At 37.9% G+C, this 19,184-nt stretch overlaps 1 protein-coding gene across 2 annotated transcripts in view; it reads right to left on the bottom strand.

The window, feature by feature from the left end:
- The window catches only part of Hspa4l (heat shock protein family A (Hsp70) member 4 like), a 46,263-nt gene that overhangs the window by 10,524 nt on the left and 16,555 nt on the right, over nucleotides 1–19,184 (bottom strand). For both annotated transcript variants that reach the window (XM_076574029.1, XM_006987457.4), the window contains exons 6-15: nucleotides 18,680–18,779; nucleotides 18,220–18,353; nucleotides 14,548–14,792; nucleotides 14,335–14,411; nucleotides 13,637–13,788; nucleotides 12,972–13,078; nucleotides 10,026–10,159; nucleotides 7,743–7,942; nucleotides 5,030–5,128; nucleotides 2,591–2,728 (exon numbers count right to left, since the gene is read on the bottom strand). In XM_076574029.1, the coding sequence (XP_076430144.1) occupies nucleotides 2,591–2,728; nucleotides 5,030–5,128; nucleotides 7,743–7,942; nucleotides 10,026–10,159; nucleotides 12,972–13,078; nucleotides 13,637–13,788; nucleotides 14,335–14,411; nucleotides 14,548–14,792; nucleotides 18,220–18,353; nucleotides 18,680–18,779 (1,386 nt within the window). The remainder of the gene's footprint in view (nucleotides 1–2,590; nucleotides 2,729–5,029; nucleotides 5,129–7,742; nucleotides 7,943–10,025; nucleotides 10,160–12,971; nucleotides 13,079–13,636; nucleotides 13,789–14,334; nucleotides 14,412–14,547; nucleotides 14,793–18,219; nucleotides 18,354–18,679; nucleotides 18,780–19,184) is intronic.

Raw genomic sequence — 19,184 nt, 5'->3', positions numbered from 1 at the left:
ACAGCTGGAAGCTCTGGAAATAGTGGTGACTGTTATATAATACCAAATGTGATAAATACTAACACTGTATACTGGAAAATGGTTCTAAGATGTCAAATTTTAAACTACATGTATTTTTAAAAGTATTCATATATTCCTAAACCACTGACTTGTATGCTTTGAGTGAATGAAGTATATGGTATGTGACTTACACCTCAGTAACAGCTTTTGAATACATCTATGCATGTTCAAATTCCAGCATCTCCATTTATTACTTGGGGATAGCAAAAGTCATCTACTCTGAGTTTTATTACCCTAAATTGTCTAATTCCACGATGCTGTGATTAAGATCTATTGTAACTCACATGCAGTATCTTCTTCCACACATGATGCACTACCCTTGGTCAGGGATATATTAACAGTAGTTGTGATGCTGAGCTTTGGAAATCGACCACCTGAATCCAAATATGAAGGTTCTTGTCTGACTTGGGGCATACTGTACACAGGCTTCAGTTTTCTCATCTGTAAGCTATAACCCTTCCCAGGACCTACGAATTATCTTTGTTTTGAGAACATGGAACATGTTAGCAAGAACTATTAGGATCAAAAGCAAGGAAAGAATGAAATAATTCTGGAACAAAATTTTCACTTAAAAGCACCAGTTTTCTAAATATAAGGATCCCTTGACAAGCTGTGATACAATGGCCTAGATTTAAAAAGAGACATTTAAAAAAAATTAATGAAAGTCTCATTTTACACATAAACCTACTATGGTTTCCTATGGTTTGTTCCTTTGGAAAAATTAGGCTCTAAACATATACATTTTGAGTATTACATGAGATCTTTAGGAATTATTATGCATGAATAGAGTATTGTTAATAAATAGGTATTATGCATTGGTATTTGAAGAAAGGAAGCCTTATAAAATCAAAATCTCTTCACCTAATGATGGACAGTGAACAGTTGAATGCAATATGTGGTGATATTTTATTTGTGCTTTAATAAATAAAGCCCGAGAGAAAGATCAGAGGAATAGGACAAACCATGATCTAACCTCACCTCACCAACTCTACAGATTCCAAAGAGAGCTTCTTCCTGTATAATCACGTTTATATGCCTTTTCTGTTCTGTTCTCTCATTGGCTCTCTTAGCCCAGCTACATCACTTCCTCTTCCTACACAGCTCTGTCACTTTCTGTCTGTCTGTACAGACCTCCAGACATCTATGGTTGGTACTGGGATTAAAGGCACGTGTTACCATGCTTGGCTCTGTTCCCTAGTGTAGCCTTGAACACACAGAGATCCTGCCTGCTAAGTGAGAAGATTCAGGGCATGTGTTATCTCTGCCTGACTTCTTTGTTTACCTATAATGGCTGGCCTTTTTCCTCTGATCTCCAGGCAAGCTTTATTTATTAAAGCACAAATAAAATATCACCACAGCAATGTTTCAAATACTGACCTAATGCTTGTATAAATTAGGAACCACCATTTCAATATAAAACTAGAGGATAAATATAATCACTTCATACAGTTACTGCTAAAGAAAGAACTCACTTCTCAAGAGACCGGAACTAAACATGAAAATAGACAAGAGCATGTAAGAAAATGTTAATAATGACAACAGAGTTGAAAACATTCTTTTTTTTTATAATTTATTTAATTTTATTTTATGTGCATTTGTGTGAGGGTGTCAGATCCCCTGGAAATGGAGTCACAGACAGTTGTGAGCTGCCATGTGGGTGCTGGGAATTGAACCCGGGTCCTCTGGAAGAACAACCAGTGCTCTTAACACCTGAGCCATCTCTCTAGCCCCAAGCTGTATTTTTTTTTTTTTTTTTTTTGGTTTTTCGAGACAGGGTTTCTCTGTGTAGCTTTGCGCCTTTCCTGGAACTTGCTTTGGAGACCAGGCTGGCCTCGAACTCCCTGAGATCCTCCCGCCTCTGCCTCCCGAGTGCTGGGATTAAAGGCGTGCGCCACCACTGCCCGGCTGAAAACATTCTTAATCAATACTCTGAACAGTCTTTAAGTAGCACACATTTAAAAGAGGGGCCTTACTAGGCCAGAGGAGATGTTACATGCCTGTGATCTTAAAACTCAGAAGGCAGAGGAAGAAGGATCTGACCAGCCTGGGCTATATAGCAAAATCCTGCCTCAACACCTCCCCAAAACAAAACACAAAGAATTCCCCAAACCAAGCCAAAATAAAAAGGGGGCTGTTCCTATTTTATTACTATTAAAGACAATAAAAGATGGAGTTGGGGGGATGGGACATGTTTATAATCCTAGCACTTAGGAGGTAGAGGCAGGAAATCAGGAGTTCAAGGTTATCCTTAATTACATAATGAGTTTGAGGCCAGCCTAGGCTACATGAGCCCTGATTTTTAAAAAAGGGGAGGGGGATTGTGAATCAGCCTCAGTTTTTCTCTATAGTGAACACTGTTTTTCATATAACTAAGATGAAAGTACTATATGGTACTAATACAGCTTACTAGTTTGATGATACTATAATTCCTTAATAATTGCAAACCAGATTGCCTAGATTTCAACCTCTGTCTTCAATACAGTATCAGAATGCTTTAACAATTATTCAACAGCAACTCCAACTTACATACCTCATTTTCAATGTAGCTATTGAGAAGATCTTGGGTCAGTTGTCTGTACAGGCTACTTTGGATGGGTAGATCAATACTCTTGACTTTCCCTTTTTTAATAGTCTGATTTATGCGGTCTTGCTTGTCTGAAGGAGGTGACTAGAAAAGAAAATCAAATCAAAAGTGAAAATTTCTAAAACTAGCAAAGATAGAAGCAAAGCCAAACAAGCCTATTACCGTCTTCTGTATTTAAAAACAAAACTGGAAGGGTTGGGATGCAGCTCAGAGTAAAGTGTTTGTCTAGCATTCACAAACTCTGCTCTCAATTTCTACTATCACCCCCATGCTTCCACATAAAAAAACTAATACCGAGAGCCTTTTGTATTCTGTTTAATGCTAAATCCTTTCTACATTTGGAATATGGAGCTGGAAATCCAAAGCTGTAATGAACTACCACTTCACATACAATACTGTGGCTATAATTCATGACAAAGGAAAACAAATCAGGTAAGGGTATGGAGAAACTGGAATCTTTCGTATTAACTGTTGGTGCCATTATAAACTGTATAGTAATTGCTGCCAGTTTTTAAAATAACTGAGCCATTGTGATGGTTCATGGGGTACTTGTTGCTAAGCCTGACAACCTGAATACAATCCCCGGGACCCACATGCAAGTTGTCCTTTGACATCCACACAAGAATTGTGGCATACATACACACACACACACACACACACACACACACACACACACACACACACACACCCCAAAGCTAGCTGAGAGATTCTTCAAAATGCTAAACACTTAAATACTATTATGACTAGCAGTTTGTTGCTAAGTTAAGTGTCTAAGAAAATGAAAACATCCACACAGAAAACTTGTCAAAAGTAACATTCTCAACAGGAAAACTACACTGTAAATGTTCATCACTAGTAAATGGGTAAATTAGAATGTGGGATGCACTGATACAATGTAGTATTAGGCCATAACTAGAAATGAAATACTAACACATCTTATCACTAAGATGAACCTTGAAGCCATGCTTAATGTAAAAAGGCATCTTTAAAGGCATTTATCTGAAATTTCCAGAATAGGCAAATCTGTAGAGACAAAGTAGGCTAATGGTTGCCTGTGGCTGGAAGGGGAAGAATTTAGAGAAAGGGAGAATTGTAGCTCATGAGTACATGACTATTTTTAGGGCAAAAACTTCTCTAAAATTGTAATGATGCAGGTGTGAGGATCCAGAAACTACTGATTTTTACACTAAGTGGGAGAATTGTGTGACGAACCAGGTATACTTCAAACTCTTAAACAAAAACACACAATTCTGAGTAAAATGAGAAAGTAATAAAAACAGGTTTCCGGTTTTAAATAATTTTAAAAACAGGTTTCCGGTTTTAAATAATTCTAAAATCTAGAATTTAAAACCTCTAAGGAAAATAATCATACAGCTATGCTGTACAGATGGACTTCTGTACAGGGCAGAAGCGTTTCAAGATGGTACCATAGAGCTAAAGGTACTCACCTAGGCCACAGGAACATGACTTGTACGTGGCTGCTAGGAAGCAAACTCAGGTTCTTTAGAAGAGCAGTAAGCACTATTAACCATGAACTATCTCCTCAGACCTAATATCTATTCAGAGACGTGAATGGATGTAGGGGGGCTTAAAAAGTCAATGGAATCTGATGCTCTCAGGACAGCAGACATGGACAGTGATAGTATGAAGCCCATCAGCCCATCACCACAGCTGGCTCAGATACTCATACTAAAATATATTTAGCTAAGTATGGTCACACACACCATTTATTCCAATATTCTGGAAAGCAGAGGCAGAGGCAGGCAGATTTCTGTGAGCTCAAGACAGTCATCCTGGTCTACACAATGGATTCCAGGCTAGCCAGGGAATAAGGAGACCTTGTCTTCTATTCCCCAAAGATTTTTTTAAATATGATGTGACCAAAATTCCATGCAGAGCATTATACATTTAAATTCATTTGGAATTTCTCCATTTCTCCATTTCTCTGAGACTGTGTAATTTCTAACGAAAAAAAAATGCTATTAAAACATCTTTTTCCCTGTCAAAAGATAATTTTTCTTGTAATATTAAGTTTGGTTCTTTTAAAAGCTTTTAAGTAAGATTCTGAAATTTTGGTAGTAAGCTCTCTCTGCTTCTCATGGCACTGTAGTTTAAATTTACTAATAAGCACATTAAAGAGCAAGCAGCATGAAACACACACATCGGCTAGGCCATCTCGGCACATCTCAGCCAGATAGGTTAAGTAGTGCAGGCCTTTGACCCAGCTACTTGGGGAGCTGAGGAGGGAATGAACACCCTAAATGTGAGATAGTCCTGTACTACAACAGGAAACCTTGTCTAAAACAGACACACCCAAACAAGCAGACACAAAGCCCAGACCTGACAAAGCTCCAAACACACAACCACAAAAATAGGAAAGAAAACCTTCGCTTTGGCCCCTGTGTGGTCAATCTCCTCTTCTGGGGTGTGCTCAGCATGACCTTTTTGATGACCTCCTTCTTCTTGGTCAACTTGCATTTTGTCCTGGCAAAATATATAATGGACGGTATAAAGTTTCCTTTTTCCAGTAAAAAGCATAGCCCTACTCCCGTGTTGTGTGCACACTAAAGCAGCTCACTTTTCAAATGATAGTAGCAACAAACAGATTAACAAGTATAAATGAAAAGATCAGTTTGAAGCTGTGTAAACAGACCTTCTCATTCACCTTTTTGACCAAAAATTTGTAAAGAATATAGACAGCTGTTTTCAAACTCATAAATCAAGATTCAAAAAAATTAAGCTTTAAAAAAGGAGAATATTCAACTTGACATTAAAATATTATGGAACTGACTTTAGTTAGATGGAAATGTAGTGGAAAAGATGAGACTCAACTACACAATTCAGTTACATATTTTAAATTTATTTTTTATTGAAAATCATTTTTTCATACAATATATTCTAATCTCAGTTTCCCCTACATCTTTTCTTCCCAGATCCTCTCCACCTTCCCATCCTTCTAACTCCATGCTCTTTCTGTAACATATTTTTTTTGGAGATTTATTTATTATGTATACAATGTTCTGCCTGTATATATGCCTGCAGGCCAGAAGAGGGCACCAGATCTCATTATATGTGGGACTTGAACTCAAGGTCTCTGGAAGAGCAGTCAGTGCTCTTAACCTCTGAACCATCTCTCCAGCCCTCTGTTACGTATTTTAAATGTAAAAAATACCGAAATTAACCAAAACTCAGACGTCTTTGAAGCACTCAAATATAAACAGCCAAATGCGCTGTCCATTTGGCAAACAATCTTAAACAATAGATACATTCTTGTACCACCAACCTGTTGAAAGAAGTAGCCTAGAATATAGGAATTGTACTTTTTTGCTGTATCTGGACTTGAGCAAATATGGACTTCTCAGTTTTTCCAAAGAGAAAAACAGACCAAATTTTTTTTTCACTCCTGGGAGTTGAATCTAGGGCTTTGTGCATGCAAAACTACAACTCTACCTCTGAGCTACAGCCCCAGCCCTAGCCTTCAGGATCAGTTATGTTTTATATTCTAATTCTTCCCTTACAACTCAACAACTTCCCACATCATGACAAGAGGTAAAAAATGCAGTGCTGAGTTGTAGTCACAGAGGAACAAAATGTAAATATTAATGCAACATAGTAACAAAGAAAAAATGTTGGTGCTCTCTGCCTCCTACTTGTGGATGAAGATAGGACCTCAGCTGTCACTGCCACTATGTCTTTGCGCTGCTCTCACGGACTCTAACCCTCTGAATCTGTAAGCCAATTAAAGAAAGGACTCACCCACTGAGCCATCTCTCCAGCGCTCACCCTACTTTTTCTTCTAAGAAAAAATGTAAGTGAAGCTCTTCCTCTGTAGTCAAGGCTGATTTTAATCTTTCTGCAAAATTCCTCTTCCTGAGAACCAGGATTATAAGCATAAACTATTCAATCTGTGTGTGTTTGTGTTTGTGTGTGTGCACGCGCGCACGGACGTGCACACACACTTTTAGTTGGAGGTGTCATTCCTCAGGCACCATTTATTTATTTATTTTTTTAAACAGGGTTTTTCACTGGGTATAACTCAACAAATAGGCTAGGCTACATGGTAAGGCCCAGGGGTTCATTTTGTCTTTCCTCTCCAGGCTGAGCCTGTACCATCAAGCTCAGCTTTTAAAATGTGGATTCTGGGTTTGAACTCAGGTCCTCATGTTGTAAGAAGCATTCACCAATTGGGCTATCTCCGAGCCCTGAAAACCCATTCTTAAATGCACAAATAAAGGGAAGGACTTGGGAATGCCTCCAAATGTGACTAGAAAAAAATACATGATAAATGCAATTGACAATAACATACAAATTGTGCACATAAAAAGGTAAACATTTTCTGCAAGTCAATAGAATCAAGCCCCCCACCTCCCACCCAGAGCTGGGCACAGAGACAAGGGTGCACACCTGTAATTTCAGCATTATAGAGGTGGAAGCAGGAGGATGAGGAGTGCGTTTGGCCTCAACTACACAGACAGTTTAAGAACAGTCTTGGTAGCATGAGAACTTGTCTCAACAGTTTCCTAATACTCCTTCCTCTACAGTATATTAGCAGTAAATTCAATGACTCATCAATCTTTCATAAAGTAGAACATCTACATTTGAATGTCACTGGAAATATCCATTTCTTTAACTGCCACAGATATTTTATAACTAAATCCTGAAAAAAATTTAAAAAACTACTTAAGAAGTATGCTTTTAACCCCAGAATGCCAGGAGGCAGAGACAGGTGGATATCTATGAGTTTGAGGCCACTTGGTCTACATAGTGAGAACCTGTCTACAAAGAACAAAAATAGGTGTTTAGCTCAAAAGTTACTCCTAGTTTTATCTAGCTAGAAATAAAATGCATGTTTTAAAGAATTTAACAGTGGATTTCAAAACTTACATGTCCCATATAAGCTATGAAAGATGCCTTGGCCCCTGTGAAGTACGTTACAAGATAGCAGGTGTAGACTATTCTCAAACCAAGTCTTCCGTAGTATGGTAATGAAGACAAGGCGCTGCAGAAGAAAGCCCGTGCTAATCTGAGGAAATAAGGTATTCACTATGGGGTGCTGTCATGACCCCGACGAGAGGAACCAGATATGGTTTCCACCTACCACGTCATCTTTGCTTTCATTCTTGGATGAGACTTCTGTCTCCATAGCAGCGTCACTGTGATCGCCTTCCAGATTCTGCTTCTCGATCACTGATGCACTGGCCACACTGAAGATTCCATGGATGTTAATACGGACTTTAACTTTTACTTTAGAACTATCACCGTCAGACTGTGGGAAGACATTCTGAATAGTGAAGTTCCCTTAAGGAAACAAAGCTTTGATTAGTTAGTGTATTAACCTCAGATCAAACTCACTAAAGGTTTTAGTAACTTAATCATCATCTTTAAGGCATATGTAAAAATAGGATTAAATTCTGGATGATTGCTATGGAACACATGCTTTGTTCAGATTATCCTTACAGCAGGAACAAAGCAGGTGTGAAGACTCGCACATTCAGTAATTTGCTAGGAAAAATGTGATTTCACTACTCTTTTTGTATTTGTCATGTGCATGTGCACACACTTTCACATATATGGCACCATATGAGTGTGGAGGTCAGAGGACAACCTTCAGGAGTTGCTTCTTTTCTTCTCTCTCCATGGGAATCATCTGGGGATTGAACTCAGGTCATCAGGCCTGATGGCAAGTGCTTTTATCACACTGAGCCATCTTGCCAAACCAAGAGCTGGGATTCTAAACTAAGGACAATTTCATTTGATTCAAAAGCCAATGAATGACTTTTAAGTAACTTATAATTAAAAGACAAAATAACAAAATCTAATTTCTGAGTTTGAAAACTTTATATATATATATGTATATATGTATTTAAATTTTGTTATGATTTTTATAATTATTGTTCATGAAAAATTATTGTTCATGAAAAGCATTTCCAAACAGTAAAAGCAAATTATCCTATACCAAAATTAGTGGTATCAACTAAAGAGAGACTAACAGGCCAAGAGTTAAGACAGGCCAATGAACAAGTTTGGATTACAGTTTTACAGGTTGGGTTATACACCAACACTCATTCTATGTCCCATGCAGTACTTCACAAGGTAATAGTATTGGTAGATAGGTTTTTGGTTCTGTTTTTGTTTTGTTTTTAAGGGTCTATTAAATTGAAGACTGGTTTCCTTATCAAAGGAGACAATTAGAAAAGGTCTTACATACATACATGGGAATGTCATGTGACTATGAAGATACTTTTTACAGTCCTACAAAGAAACAGACCTTTCTTCTTAAAAATTAATTAAGACTAGTCAAGTGCAGTAGTGAGAAGAGGGGAAAGTGTGGAACAGGAGTTCAACCTGCAACTGACTGTGAACACTCAACTGAGATAACTCACTACCTTCAGACCAGCTGGAAACACTTTCTTATAGCTCAGTTCAAAACTCTAGCTCACAATGGAGACAATACACATCCATTGCTGAAGCCATCTAGCTGGTGGACGTGTAGCTGCCATAAAAATAGTGTAACTTGCAGTAACTTCTACTGCTTTAGTAATTGCTTTCAAAGTTTATTTTCTCCTTTTTAGTCTATTAATATGGAAACTTTAAAAAATATTTTAAATATTACAAAATCATGTTTTATATTCTATCATTTAAACAAACAGATAAAGTGGACATCACAATTCTCTATTTGCTCTTTCATATCACTCAACAATACAATTTCAGAGTTACATAGTCATGTTAATAATACAAACACAATTTGCCTAAAAGTGTTTTTCCATTAGCCAACTTTGACATAAACTTTTCAGGCCAATTTTAGAATACTTAGAATACAGAGTCCATGAAATCAGAAGTAGGACTAGTTGGGAAGAGGAAGAGGAGTGTTAGAAAGAGAGGCTAATGGAGTTGAATATGATCAAAGCACTCTGCATATATGGATATACATACCAAGAGGAAAATGTCATAATGAAACCCATCATCCTGTACAAAGACTATACACTAATAAAAATATAGAAGCCAAAACAAATGAGGACTATTCAAACATGCTACTTTTCTAGAAATAAATTAAGCATAAAAAGTTCAGTTACAAAAAAGTACAAATTTCTTTAAGATCAAGATTAATTTAAATGAAATGTTAATTTTTGCTTACTTAATTCTATATATTGTTTATTTGCTTTTTTTTTGTTTGTTGTTTTTTGAGACAGGTTTTTTTTTTTTTTTCCTGTAGCCTTGGCTGATCTGGATCTAGCTCTGTATACCAGGCTGGTCTTGAACTCATAGAGATCCACCTGCCTCTGCCTCCCAAGTGCTGGGATTAAAGGCGTAAGCCACCACCACCTGGCTATATATTGTTTATTAAAGGTTAAAAACTTAAGAAATTTTTTTGTTGTCTTACCAATTCTTGGGTCAGGATAAGGCACTTCATGCAAATTAGTATAAAATGCTTCTAGTTCAAATGGTTCCTTCTTGTGGAAAGTTATGACCTTTGAGAATGGGGCAGGATGGTTCTTAGAGAAGACTTCACATTCCCTAAAGTGCAGGTAGAAAAGACATTCATTGAAATAAAGCAAATAGGTTGCCTGGGACCCAATGTCAGAATAGACTTCACTCTTAATTCATGAGCAGTAATTGCAAAGATGAACATATGTAAGGAAAAACACCTATGGATTTTTTTATTTTCAACAAGTTAACAATTTAAGGCTTTCAGAACATCTAACGTAACTCATCGCTGTACACTAAGAAAAAAAATTACCAGAGAATATGCACATTGTGTGGTCATATGTAGGAAGGGTAACTCTCAAACACTTGACCATATGCAGCCCTTTGAATTACAGCCCCCATTAAGTACTCTTATTTGGAAATAAATTTACAGAAGGGTACAGATATAAAAACATTACAAAGAGTATCTGTATATCAGTTTCCTAGACTTGCTACTGCCCTTTGCCCTATTTGTCTTGTCATTTGAATGCACATATTCCATGTGTGCATTTTGTACTAAACAAATTGAAAGTGACACATTTGTGTTATTATTGCAAATACTTCAGTATGCACTTCCTAAAAGGGAAAGTCTCTGAAGTTTTAATCATATTTCAATTGTTCATCTTCTGTCTGTTTATAGTGTTTTCTTCCCTATAGAGCAGGAAGTTTTAAATTTGCAGTAATCTCTATTCCTTAAAGAATGTAACAGGAATGTTTATGACTATTGCTTATGGCTGTTTATTATATAACATCATATCACCTCAGTCACTCAAGGGTTTAAAATACACAGATGAAACTTTTCTCCCTAGTTTTCAGGAGCCTACTAATACTTTTTTCGTTCTTATTGTGGTCGCTACCACATATGCTTTTTAGTTTAGCTCTCTCTATAGTTTGAGATTTTTCTTACTTACATATTTAACTGAAACTGAACTCTATATAACCGTTCTTGACTTAAACCATATTAAGACAGGTCACCCAAATGCTCTGTACAACATTCATATAGGGCTGTGTCTTTGTTAGGTTTTCTATTGCTGCAATGAAACAACATGACAAAAAGCAAGTTGGGGAAGTAAGGGTTTATTCAGCTTCCACTTCCTCATTGGTTTACCATCAAAGGAAGTCAGGGCAGAAACTCGAGCACTTCAGGAACCTGGAGGCAGAAGCCATGGAGGAGTGCTGTGTACTGGCTTGCTCCATATGGCTTGCTCAGCCTGTTTTCTTACAGAACTGAGGACCATCAGCCCAATGGGCTGAGCCCTACCACATCAATCACTAATTACGAAAATGCTCTACACACTGGCCCACAGCCTGATCTTATGGAGGCATTTCCTCAATTGAGGTTCTTTCCTCTCAGATGACTGTAGTTTGTGACAAGTTGACATGAATCTAGTCAGCACAAGATGATAGTCTGTATTTTTGAAATTTGTACAAAAAAATTCAGTTTCTTGGGTATAATGACATACAGAACACAGAACAAAAGCAAGTTCACAATGTAGATACAGTTTTACTCATTGTATAAGCTATTTCAAAATGGGAGGCAAGTAAAATATTTTACAATTTTTTATTTTGGTAGGGAAGCAAGCTCTTTACATGCTGGGTAATTTTCAGAAACAATGTAAATGTCAACAGAAGCACAAAAATATGATTTACATTAAATTCTTAATAGATTATATAATACATAGTAAATAAAATATTATTTCTATTTTAACTAGATGTATAAAAATGTTTTTATTACATAGTAATAAAAGCATTCTTTGTCTTTTTAGACAGGGTCTCCTGTAGCCCCTGTTGTCCTTTAATATTCTATATAGCTGAGCACACTGAACTTTAATCCTCCTGTCTCTACTACCTGGGATTACAGGCATGCTTCAACACACTAGGTCTATTTATGTGGCACTGAAGATGGAACCCATGACTTTGTACATGCTAGGTAAGTGCTCTACCAATTGAGTCATATCAGGGAGAAAAAAATAGTACTCCCTCCCTTTTCTTTTTTAACAATAATTATGTTAAATTTAAAAGTATAGGGGAAAATGGAATAAAATGTGTAATATTGTGTTAATAGCAATGTAAGGAATTTTTTAGATATTGTACTAAACACTAATTTGCTAGTATGAGTCAAAATGGGTGCTTATGCTCTGGCTAAGCAATTTCACTCTGTTATTTTATAGACAGAACAAACATACCTGTACATGGTTATATGTATAGCAATGTTTCTAAACACTTAACTGGTGTTTAGCAAAATGTGATTTTTCCTAGTGCTTTGGCTCTTTACTACAGCATATTCAATTGTTGCAACAGTTTTCTGTTTTCTGATGTGGGAAAGTCCTATGCAGTATCTTTTTCAAGAACCAACTGCATGGGAGCTCCACAGATGACTCTTTATGTACTCAACAGGTGCATACTTTTATTTATGATTATTCAAAGAACAGGCATAGGCAGATACACTTGCTGCTAAAAATAGCTAATATGAATTAACAAATATGCCCATCATGGTTTATAAGTTAATTTTTATAGTCTCTTTTCTCTAATACTATTTGACACATTTAACAAATTTTATAATTACTTATTTGTATTTTATGAACATTTGTGTTTTGTCTACATATGTATTTGTGTGAGAGTGTCAGATCCCCTGGAACACGAGTTACAGACAGTTTTGAGCTGCTATATAGATGCTGGGAATTGAACCCAGGTCCTCTGGAAGAGCAGCCAGTGTTCTTATCAGCTGAGCCATCTCTCCAGCCCCACATTCAACAAAATTTTAAGATTTTAAGAAGCATAAATTCCACTAATTTAGAAAAAGCAGATTTGATTAGTTGAAGATTTATGATAAAATATAGTTAAGATTTTAAAAATAACTTACCCAGTCCCTTCTTCAAAAGAAGTCTTCCACCTTAATGTGATTGAGTAGGGAACAAGGTCTGTTATCGAAAATTCACGCACTTTAAATGCTGGTGACAGAATCGCACACTGAAAGTAAGAAATGCACTTAAATGAGCAAGTATAAATCATATTCTAGATTAACCATAAATAAATTGCTAAGTGATGTCTTTATAGTAAAAACTGTGAAGATTTTAAAATTTGTTACATCTTTGTAATGACAAAAGAAAGTTTAAAAGGGCCCACACTATTTTATGTGATTTTACAAAAGCTAATCTAAGAATAGCTTTAAATTTCCAAAAGGAATTATTAATGAACATCATCTCAAGAATTCAGTTTTCAGTACATAAACACATTATCCTAACACTGTTTAAAAGTACAAGAGGAACCAGGCATGGTGGTACATGTTTTTAATCCCAGTACTTTGAAGGCAGAGGCAGGTACACACACACACACACACACACACACACACACACACATACACAGTATATGTGATGGGGGAGCAAGGGAGAGAAAGAGAGATATAGACACAGACAGACAGACAAGACTGACCAGGAGTAGTTACTTTCAGTATTCTGTTGGGATGAGCAGGACAGGTAAAAGACCTGTCACAGACACTGTGCAAACTACAAATTAAAGAGTTCTAACCTGCAATGCACACCCTCTGGCGACGGCTTCATCAGCATTGAGGGTGGTACTGATGTCTTTCAGGAAGAACCTAGTGACCTGCTCCTTGACTGCAGGAATCCGAGTGGCCCCTCCTACAATTTCTATGCTGTTTATGTCTTCACGTTGTAAGTCTACAATTAAAATGTATTTCAGTGAAAGAATGAGAAGTCTTCAAAATTTGGGCACACTAGTTGTCAGAATGTACTTTATATGTAAGTGGGTTTTTTATGTGCTCAAAAGAAGATAAAAAAAAAACCCAGTAATTATGGAAAAGGCAAATTGTAACATTGTCTGCATGACACCATTGACCACAGTCCAGATGTCAGTGACAAGGACAGAACAAGTTCCTCATGAGCTTAGAAGCTCTCCAGAGGTTATCACCTTTCTCATTTTCACCTTCTAACTTTATTAAAACTATTTTACAAGTTATCTTCAAGACAGCAATTATGTCCTCATCTCTTCTCATTTCTAATATAATCCCCTACTAAAATCTTATATAATTACATAAAACACCCAAACTACAGTTGGCAGGTTTATGATGTGAACAATATAATAAGGAAGGAAAGTGCTCAGGAAGCTGGAATGCCAGTGTCCTGTTCTACAAATGAATGAGTTATGATTTCTTTTCAAAATGAAAACTATGAGACTTGTAAAGAAAGTTGGTCATTTCCACTTACTAGCTTGGTCCATTACTGCTTTTAAAGGTGGTTCAACCCTGGCCAAGAGCGAAGCACACAACTGTTCAAACTGAGCCCTGCAAAAATGAAATAAAAATCATTAGTATGGGGAAGAAAAGCACATACCCTCTAAAACAACAGACCTGGGGAAAATCCCAACATGACCCAAAGAGAAAATCAGCAAGCGCTCTTCGAAGTGAAAACACATGGTACCTGTTCATCTTACTAGAAACATCAAGGTCATTCATGAAACACTCGATGTTCAAGGGAAGATCTGATGCATTTGCACTCATCAGCTTCTTCAGTTTCTCGCACTCCTGATACAGCCGCAACAAGGCCCGAGAGTTCTCCTTGACATTTATCTTATATTTGGTCTTGAATTCATCACAGAAGTAGTCCACTAAAGCCTCATCAAAGTTCCTGCCACCCAGATATGGGTCAAAGGTAGTAGCCAACACCTGTTTAGTTGAAAGAAAATAACTAAGTTTTCCAATACAGTGTCTTACTTAGTTACTTTCCTATTGCCATGGCAAAACACCATGATCAAGGCACCTTGTAAAAGAAAACATTTAATTTGGGCTTACAGTTTCAGAGGGTGAGTCCATGACCATCACGGCAGGAAGCATAGAGGCAGGCAGGTACCATGCTACAGCAGAAGCTGAGGTATTTTATCTTAAGACACAACCACAAGGCAGAGAGAGCTAACAGTGACACACCTCCTCCAACAAGGCCACACCTCCCAATCCTTCTCAAAAGTTCAACCTTTCAAACCACAACATTCTATTCCCTAGCCTCTATAGGCTTGTGGCCATATCATGAAACAAAATGCATTTGGTCCAACATCAACAGTCCCCTGGTTTTTCACAGTTTAAAAGTCCAGTCTCTTCTGAGACTCAAGGCAACCTCTTAATTGTAATCCTCTGTAAAATAAAAAGCAAAAAGGCAAATTACATACATCCAACAAACAATGGCTCAGAATTATACATTACCATTCCAAAAGGGGGCACAGTGAGGAAATACTGGATGAAAGCAAGACCAAAATGCACGGGGCAATCCCCACATCCTGAAACTCCACATCTCAGGTCAAAGCACACGGACGGACGGCTCTGCCCTTTCAGCTTCGCTGTCTACAGCGTACTTCTCTGGTTTTTAGGCTGGCTCCACTCTGTACAGAGCAGTAGCTGGGCACTTACACTCCGACTCACAAACAAACGTGGGGGGGCAGGGTAAGGAGAGTGCAAAAGCAAGCACAAACTGGGAATGGCACAGGCTTCTGAATCCTCAAAGCTCACCCTCAGTGACATATCTCCTCCAACAAAGCCACACCTCCTAATTCTTCCTAAACAGTTCCACCAACTGGAGATCAAGTATTTAAAATTTAAGACTCTGAGAGCCATTTGCGTTCAAACCATCACACACACACACAAACCCAAAAGTCAAAAACAAAATAAACAAACAAAAAACCCTTCTAAAACTGTAAAAATAAAGGCTAACCAAAAGAACTTGTCAAATCACTGGGTGCCAAATGTTGGGTTAAATTATCCCTTGTACCTGGCTCACATAGCTCCCTCCTCTGTTACCTGCCCTATAGTTACACAACTCTATCACACAACTATAAGAGAAGAACAATTCTAATTCTGAAACAACTGAGTGAGAACTAAAATGTCATTAGCTTACATTCATTGGTTCTCTAACACACTGGACCCTAAATGAAGTTTAAGGGCAAACAACAGTTCTAAGTGCTTAATGCAGACGAGCAAAGCACCCAAGAAAAGATCAAAAGACTGGATCACAGTATTGTATGTAACCAGTCAATTTCCAGATTAGCAGTTAAGCCTTTGGCTATGATCTTTAAAAAAAAAAACAAAAACCTACTTATTTTTACAATGTAAAACAAAAGAATAAACAAAAGAGTAAAAATGGAAAACAGAAACAGAATAACCTGTTTCCCACCAGACTACCAGCTGGCCACTGTAATGTAGGCCTGTAAGTCAGAGAACTCCAGGATGTCTACCCCTCTCCTTGAGAAAAATGGTTCCTAACCTTATGACTAGGGAGTTGCTCTTCTGCAGGCCTGGTCCTCAGCAGTTTCTTCTAAGATGGGCAGTACACTAACATCAAGTACTATGGACGGTATTTTTCCAACAGACCGACACAGACTCTATGAATACAGACTACTCTCAAGGTCCAGTGCTGTCCAGCATGAAATGCAAACTCATTCTGCCATGTGATGATGCAAGTGTGTATTCAACTAAGAATCGGGGCACATCCTTAATCAACTTCAACAAGACTCAGTGATGAAAAAAGTATAGATGACTCCACCTAAAGTTAGCTAGAAAAAGAAGAGGGAAATCCACCTTTGTTACTACGTTAAAATTAAAGACCAGAGGCCAGGAATTAAACTAACGTTTACAAAAATACTATCATTTCATTACATGCCATTTCCTTTGTTTTTCTGATTATAAGGATTTCATTATAGTACCACAAAGTACAAAACAAAAGGTGCAAGTGATGGATGCACAAAAAAACAACGGAGATATTTAACACATAGAAACTAACAGGTGCCACACATCACAAACATTTTATATCTACAAAATCCTAGGAGAATCTCAAGCAGCCTCCAGGTCTCACAGGCCATTCCTGAGATGCAGTTTCTGTGAGTCATCATGCTGCAGGGTGGGCTCTGGGATGAAGCAGTGCCTTGGAGTCACCCATGCTCCATGCAAGTGACTCCTTTATTCATACTCTATAAACTGTCTGGTTCACTTAAAAAAAAAAAAAGCAACTTCTAGGATGCTGATATCAGTAAAGAGAATCTAAAGTCAAGGAAAGTTAAGAAACTTGAAGTCAGGCAGCTGTGGCACACACCTTTAATGCCAGCACTCGGGAGGCAGAGGCAGGTGGATCTCTGAGTTGGAGGCCAGCCTGGGCTACAGAGTGAGTTCCAGGACAGACTCCAAAGCTACACAGAGAAACCCTGTCTCAAAACAAAACAAAACTTGCTGAGGATCAGGTTTTTGTTGATGTGTATATTGTGCACGTGTGTGTGTGTGTGTGTGTGTGTGTGTGTGTGTGTGTGTGTGTGTGTGTGTATGTGGTGATACATTGTGTACCTTAATAAAATCTGCCTGAAGATCAGAGGATAGAACAAGTCACTAGATTAAACATACAGGCCAGGCAGTGGTGGCACACACGTTTAATCCTAGCACTTGGGAGGCAGAGATCCATCTGGATCTCTGAGTTCAAAGCCACCCTGGATTACATGAGATTGACTCAGTCCAGGAGTGAAACAGAGCCAGGCGTGGTGACACACACCTTTAATCCCAGCACTTGAAATCTCATGCCTTTGCTTGGGAAGCACACACACCTTTAATCCCAGGAAGTGATGGCAGGGCAGAGAAAGGTCTATAAGGCGTGAGGAGACCGGAACTAAAGGCTTTTCAGGCTGAGAAGTCCTAGAGATAAGAGGTGGCTGTGGCTTGTTCCTTTGTCTCTCTGATCTTCAGGCAAATTTTTATTAGGGTACACAATATATCACCACATATAATGAGTATATTTAGATTTATTTTTTTGTGTATGAATGCTTTGCAGACATGTATGCATGTGCACCATGTGTATGCCTAGTGTCCTCAGAAGCCAGCAGTCCCCTGGAACTGGAGTTTCCAAAGGCTGTGGACCACCCACGGTGCAAGGAATTGAACCTGGGTCCTCTGCAAGAGCAGCAAGTGCTCTTAGCTGCTGAGTCATCTCTCCAGCCCTGTTGTGATGGTTATGTTTTTAAGAGGCAGAATAAGACTTTGAGCCCACTTGTTAAGTGTGTGCTCTTTACATACCATACACTCTTACTCACCACAGTTATATACAGAGAGTAATTGAGTCACTTACTTTAAGTTTTCCTTTGTTAAAAGCACAAATGGAGACCTGATAGGCAGAATGTCCCATGTCGATAAACACAACATTCCTTGGTTTCTCATCTAATGAGGGAAGATCCTGTTTATAAATTCCATATGCCAGTGCAACTGTATAAGAACAAACATTAGGTTAATTTTTATATTGCTGTCCTTTGGAAAACAAGACAAAGTTGTTTTTATGTTGCATTCTAATAAACAGTATAATAATAGATTCAGAATACATTAACTTTTCACAAATTGCTTAACATTTTATTTTTCCTACTCATTTGTAAAGAGTTACAGCAGTAACCATTCTTTAAATTCAAATGTGAATTCAATCTGTGCCAAAATTCTGTATTCCAAAGCAACAAATTAGAAACAATACAAGTTTTAAAAAGCTGTAGAGAGAAAAAATGCTGTTTTTTTGATGGTACTTTTCAAGTGGCAATACGGACCTGCAGTGGTTTCGTTCATCAGCCTCAGACAATTCAGGCCTGCAACCTGAGCTGCCGCCATCACGGACCGTCGCTCTGCATCGGTGAAAAAGCTCGGGATCTGGTGAGAATAGGCATAAGTTACTGCCTCAGTAACTGCAGGAGCACATGTAACTTTAAATCAACGTAAAATGTCAGTGTAGGTTCTTAACTTTGACAGTTTCTGTACCACACCACACAGATGGGATTTGGAGTATGAACACAAATCCAATTAGAATGGCAGGATCACCAGTTCTGTTTACCTCAAGGAGCCAGTGTTAGTCTGGTTACTGTGGTTTAGATAGCTGTCTCTAAGTCTCATGTGCTAGTCCTCAGTGTGGACCTTGTGGAGGTAGACTGTGGTTGAAGGTGCTTAGACTAATTGAGAGGTAGCTCTAGGAAGGGATGATGGACTCCATTTCTGTCTGAATTCTTGTTCAGCCATCTGGTCTTTTCTTCATACATATCCTTGCCTTTCCTGGCTACA

Source organism: Peromyscus maniculatus, chromosome 6, assembly GCF_049852395.1.
Source record: "Peromyscus maniculatus bairdii isolate BWxNUB_F1_BW_parent chromosome 6, HU_Pman_BW_mat_3.1, whole genome shotgun sequence".
NCBI classification, from domain to species: Eukaryota; Metazoa; Chordata; class Mammalia; order Rodentia; family Cricetidae; genus Peromyscus; species Peromyscus maniculatus.
The sequence above is the reverse complement of the archived record's forward strand: the minus strand, read 5'-3'. Positions and strand labels throughout refer to the sequence as shown.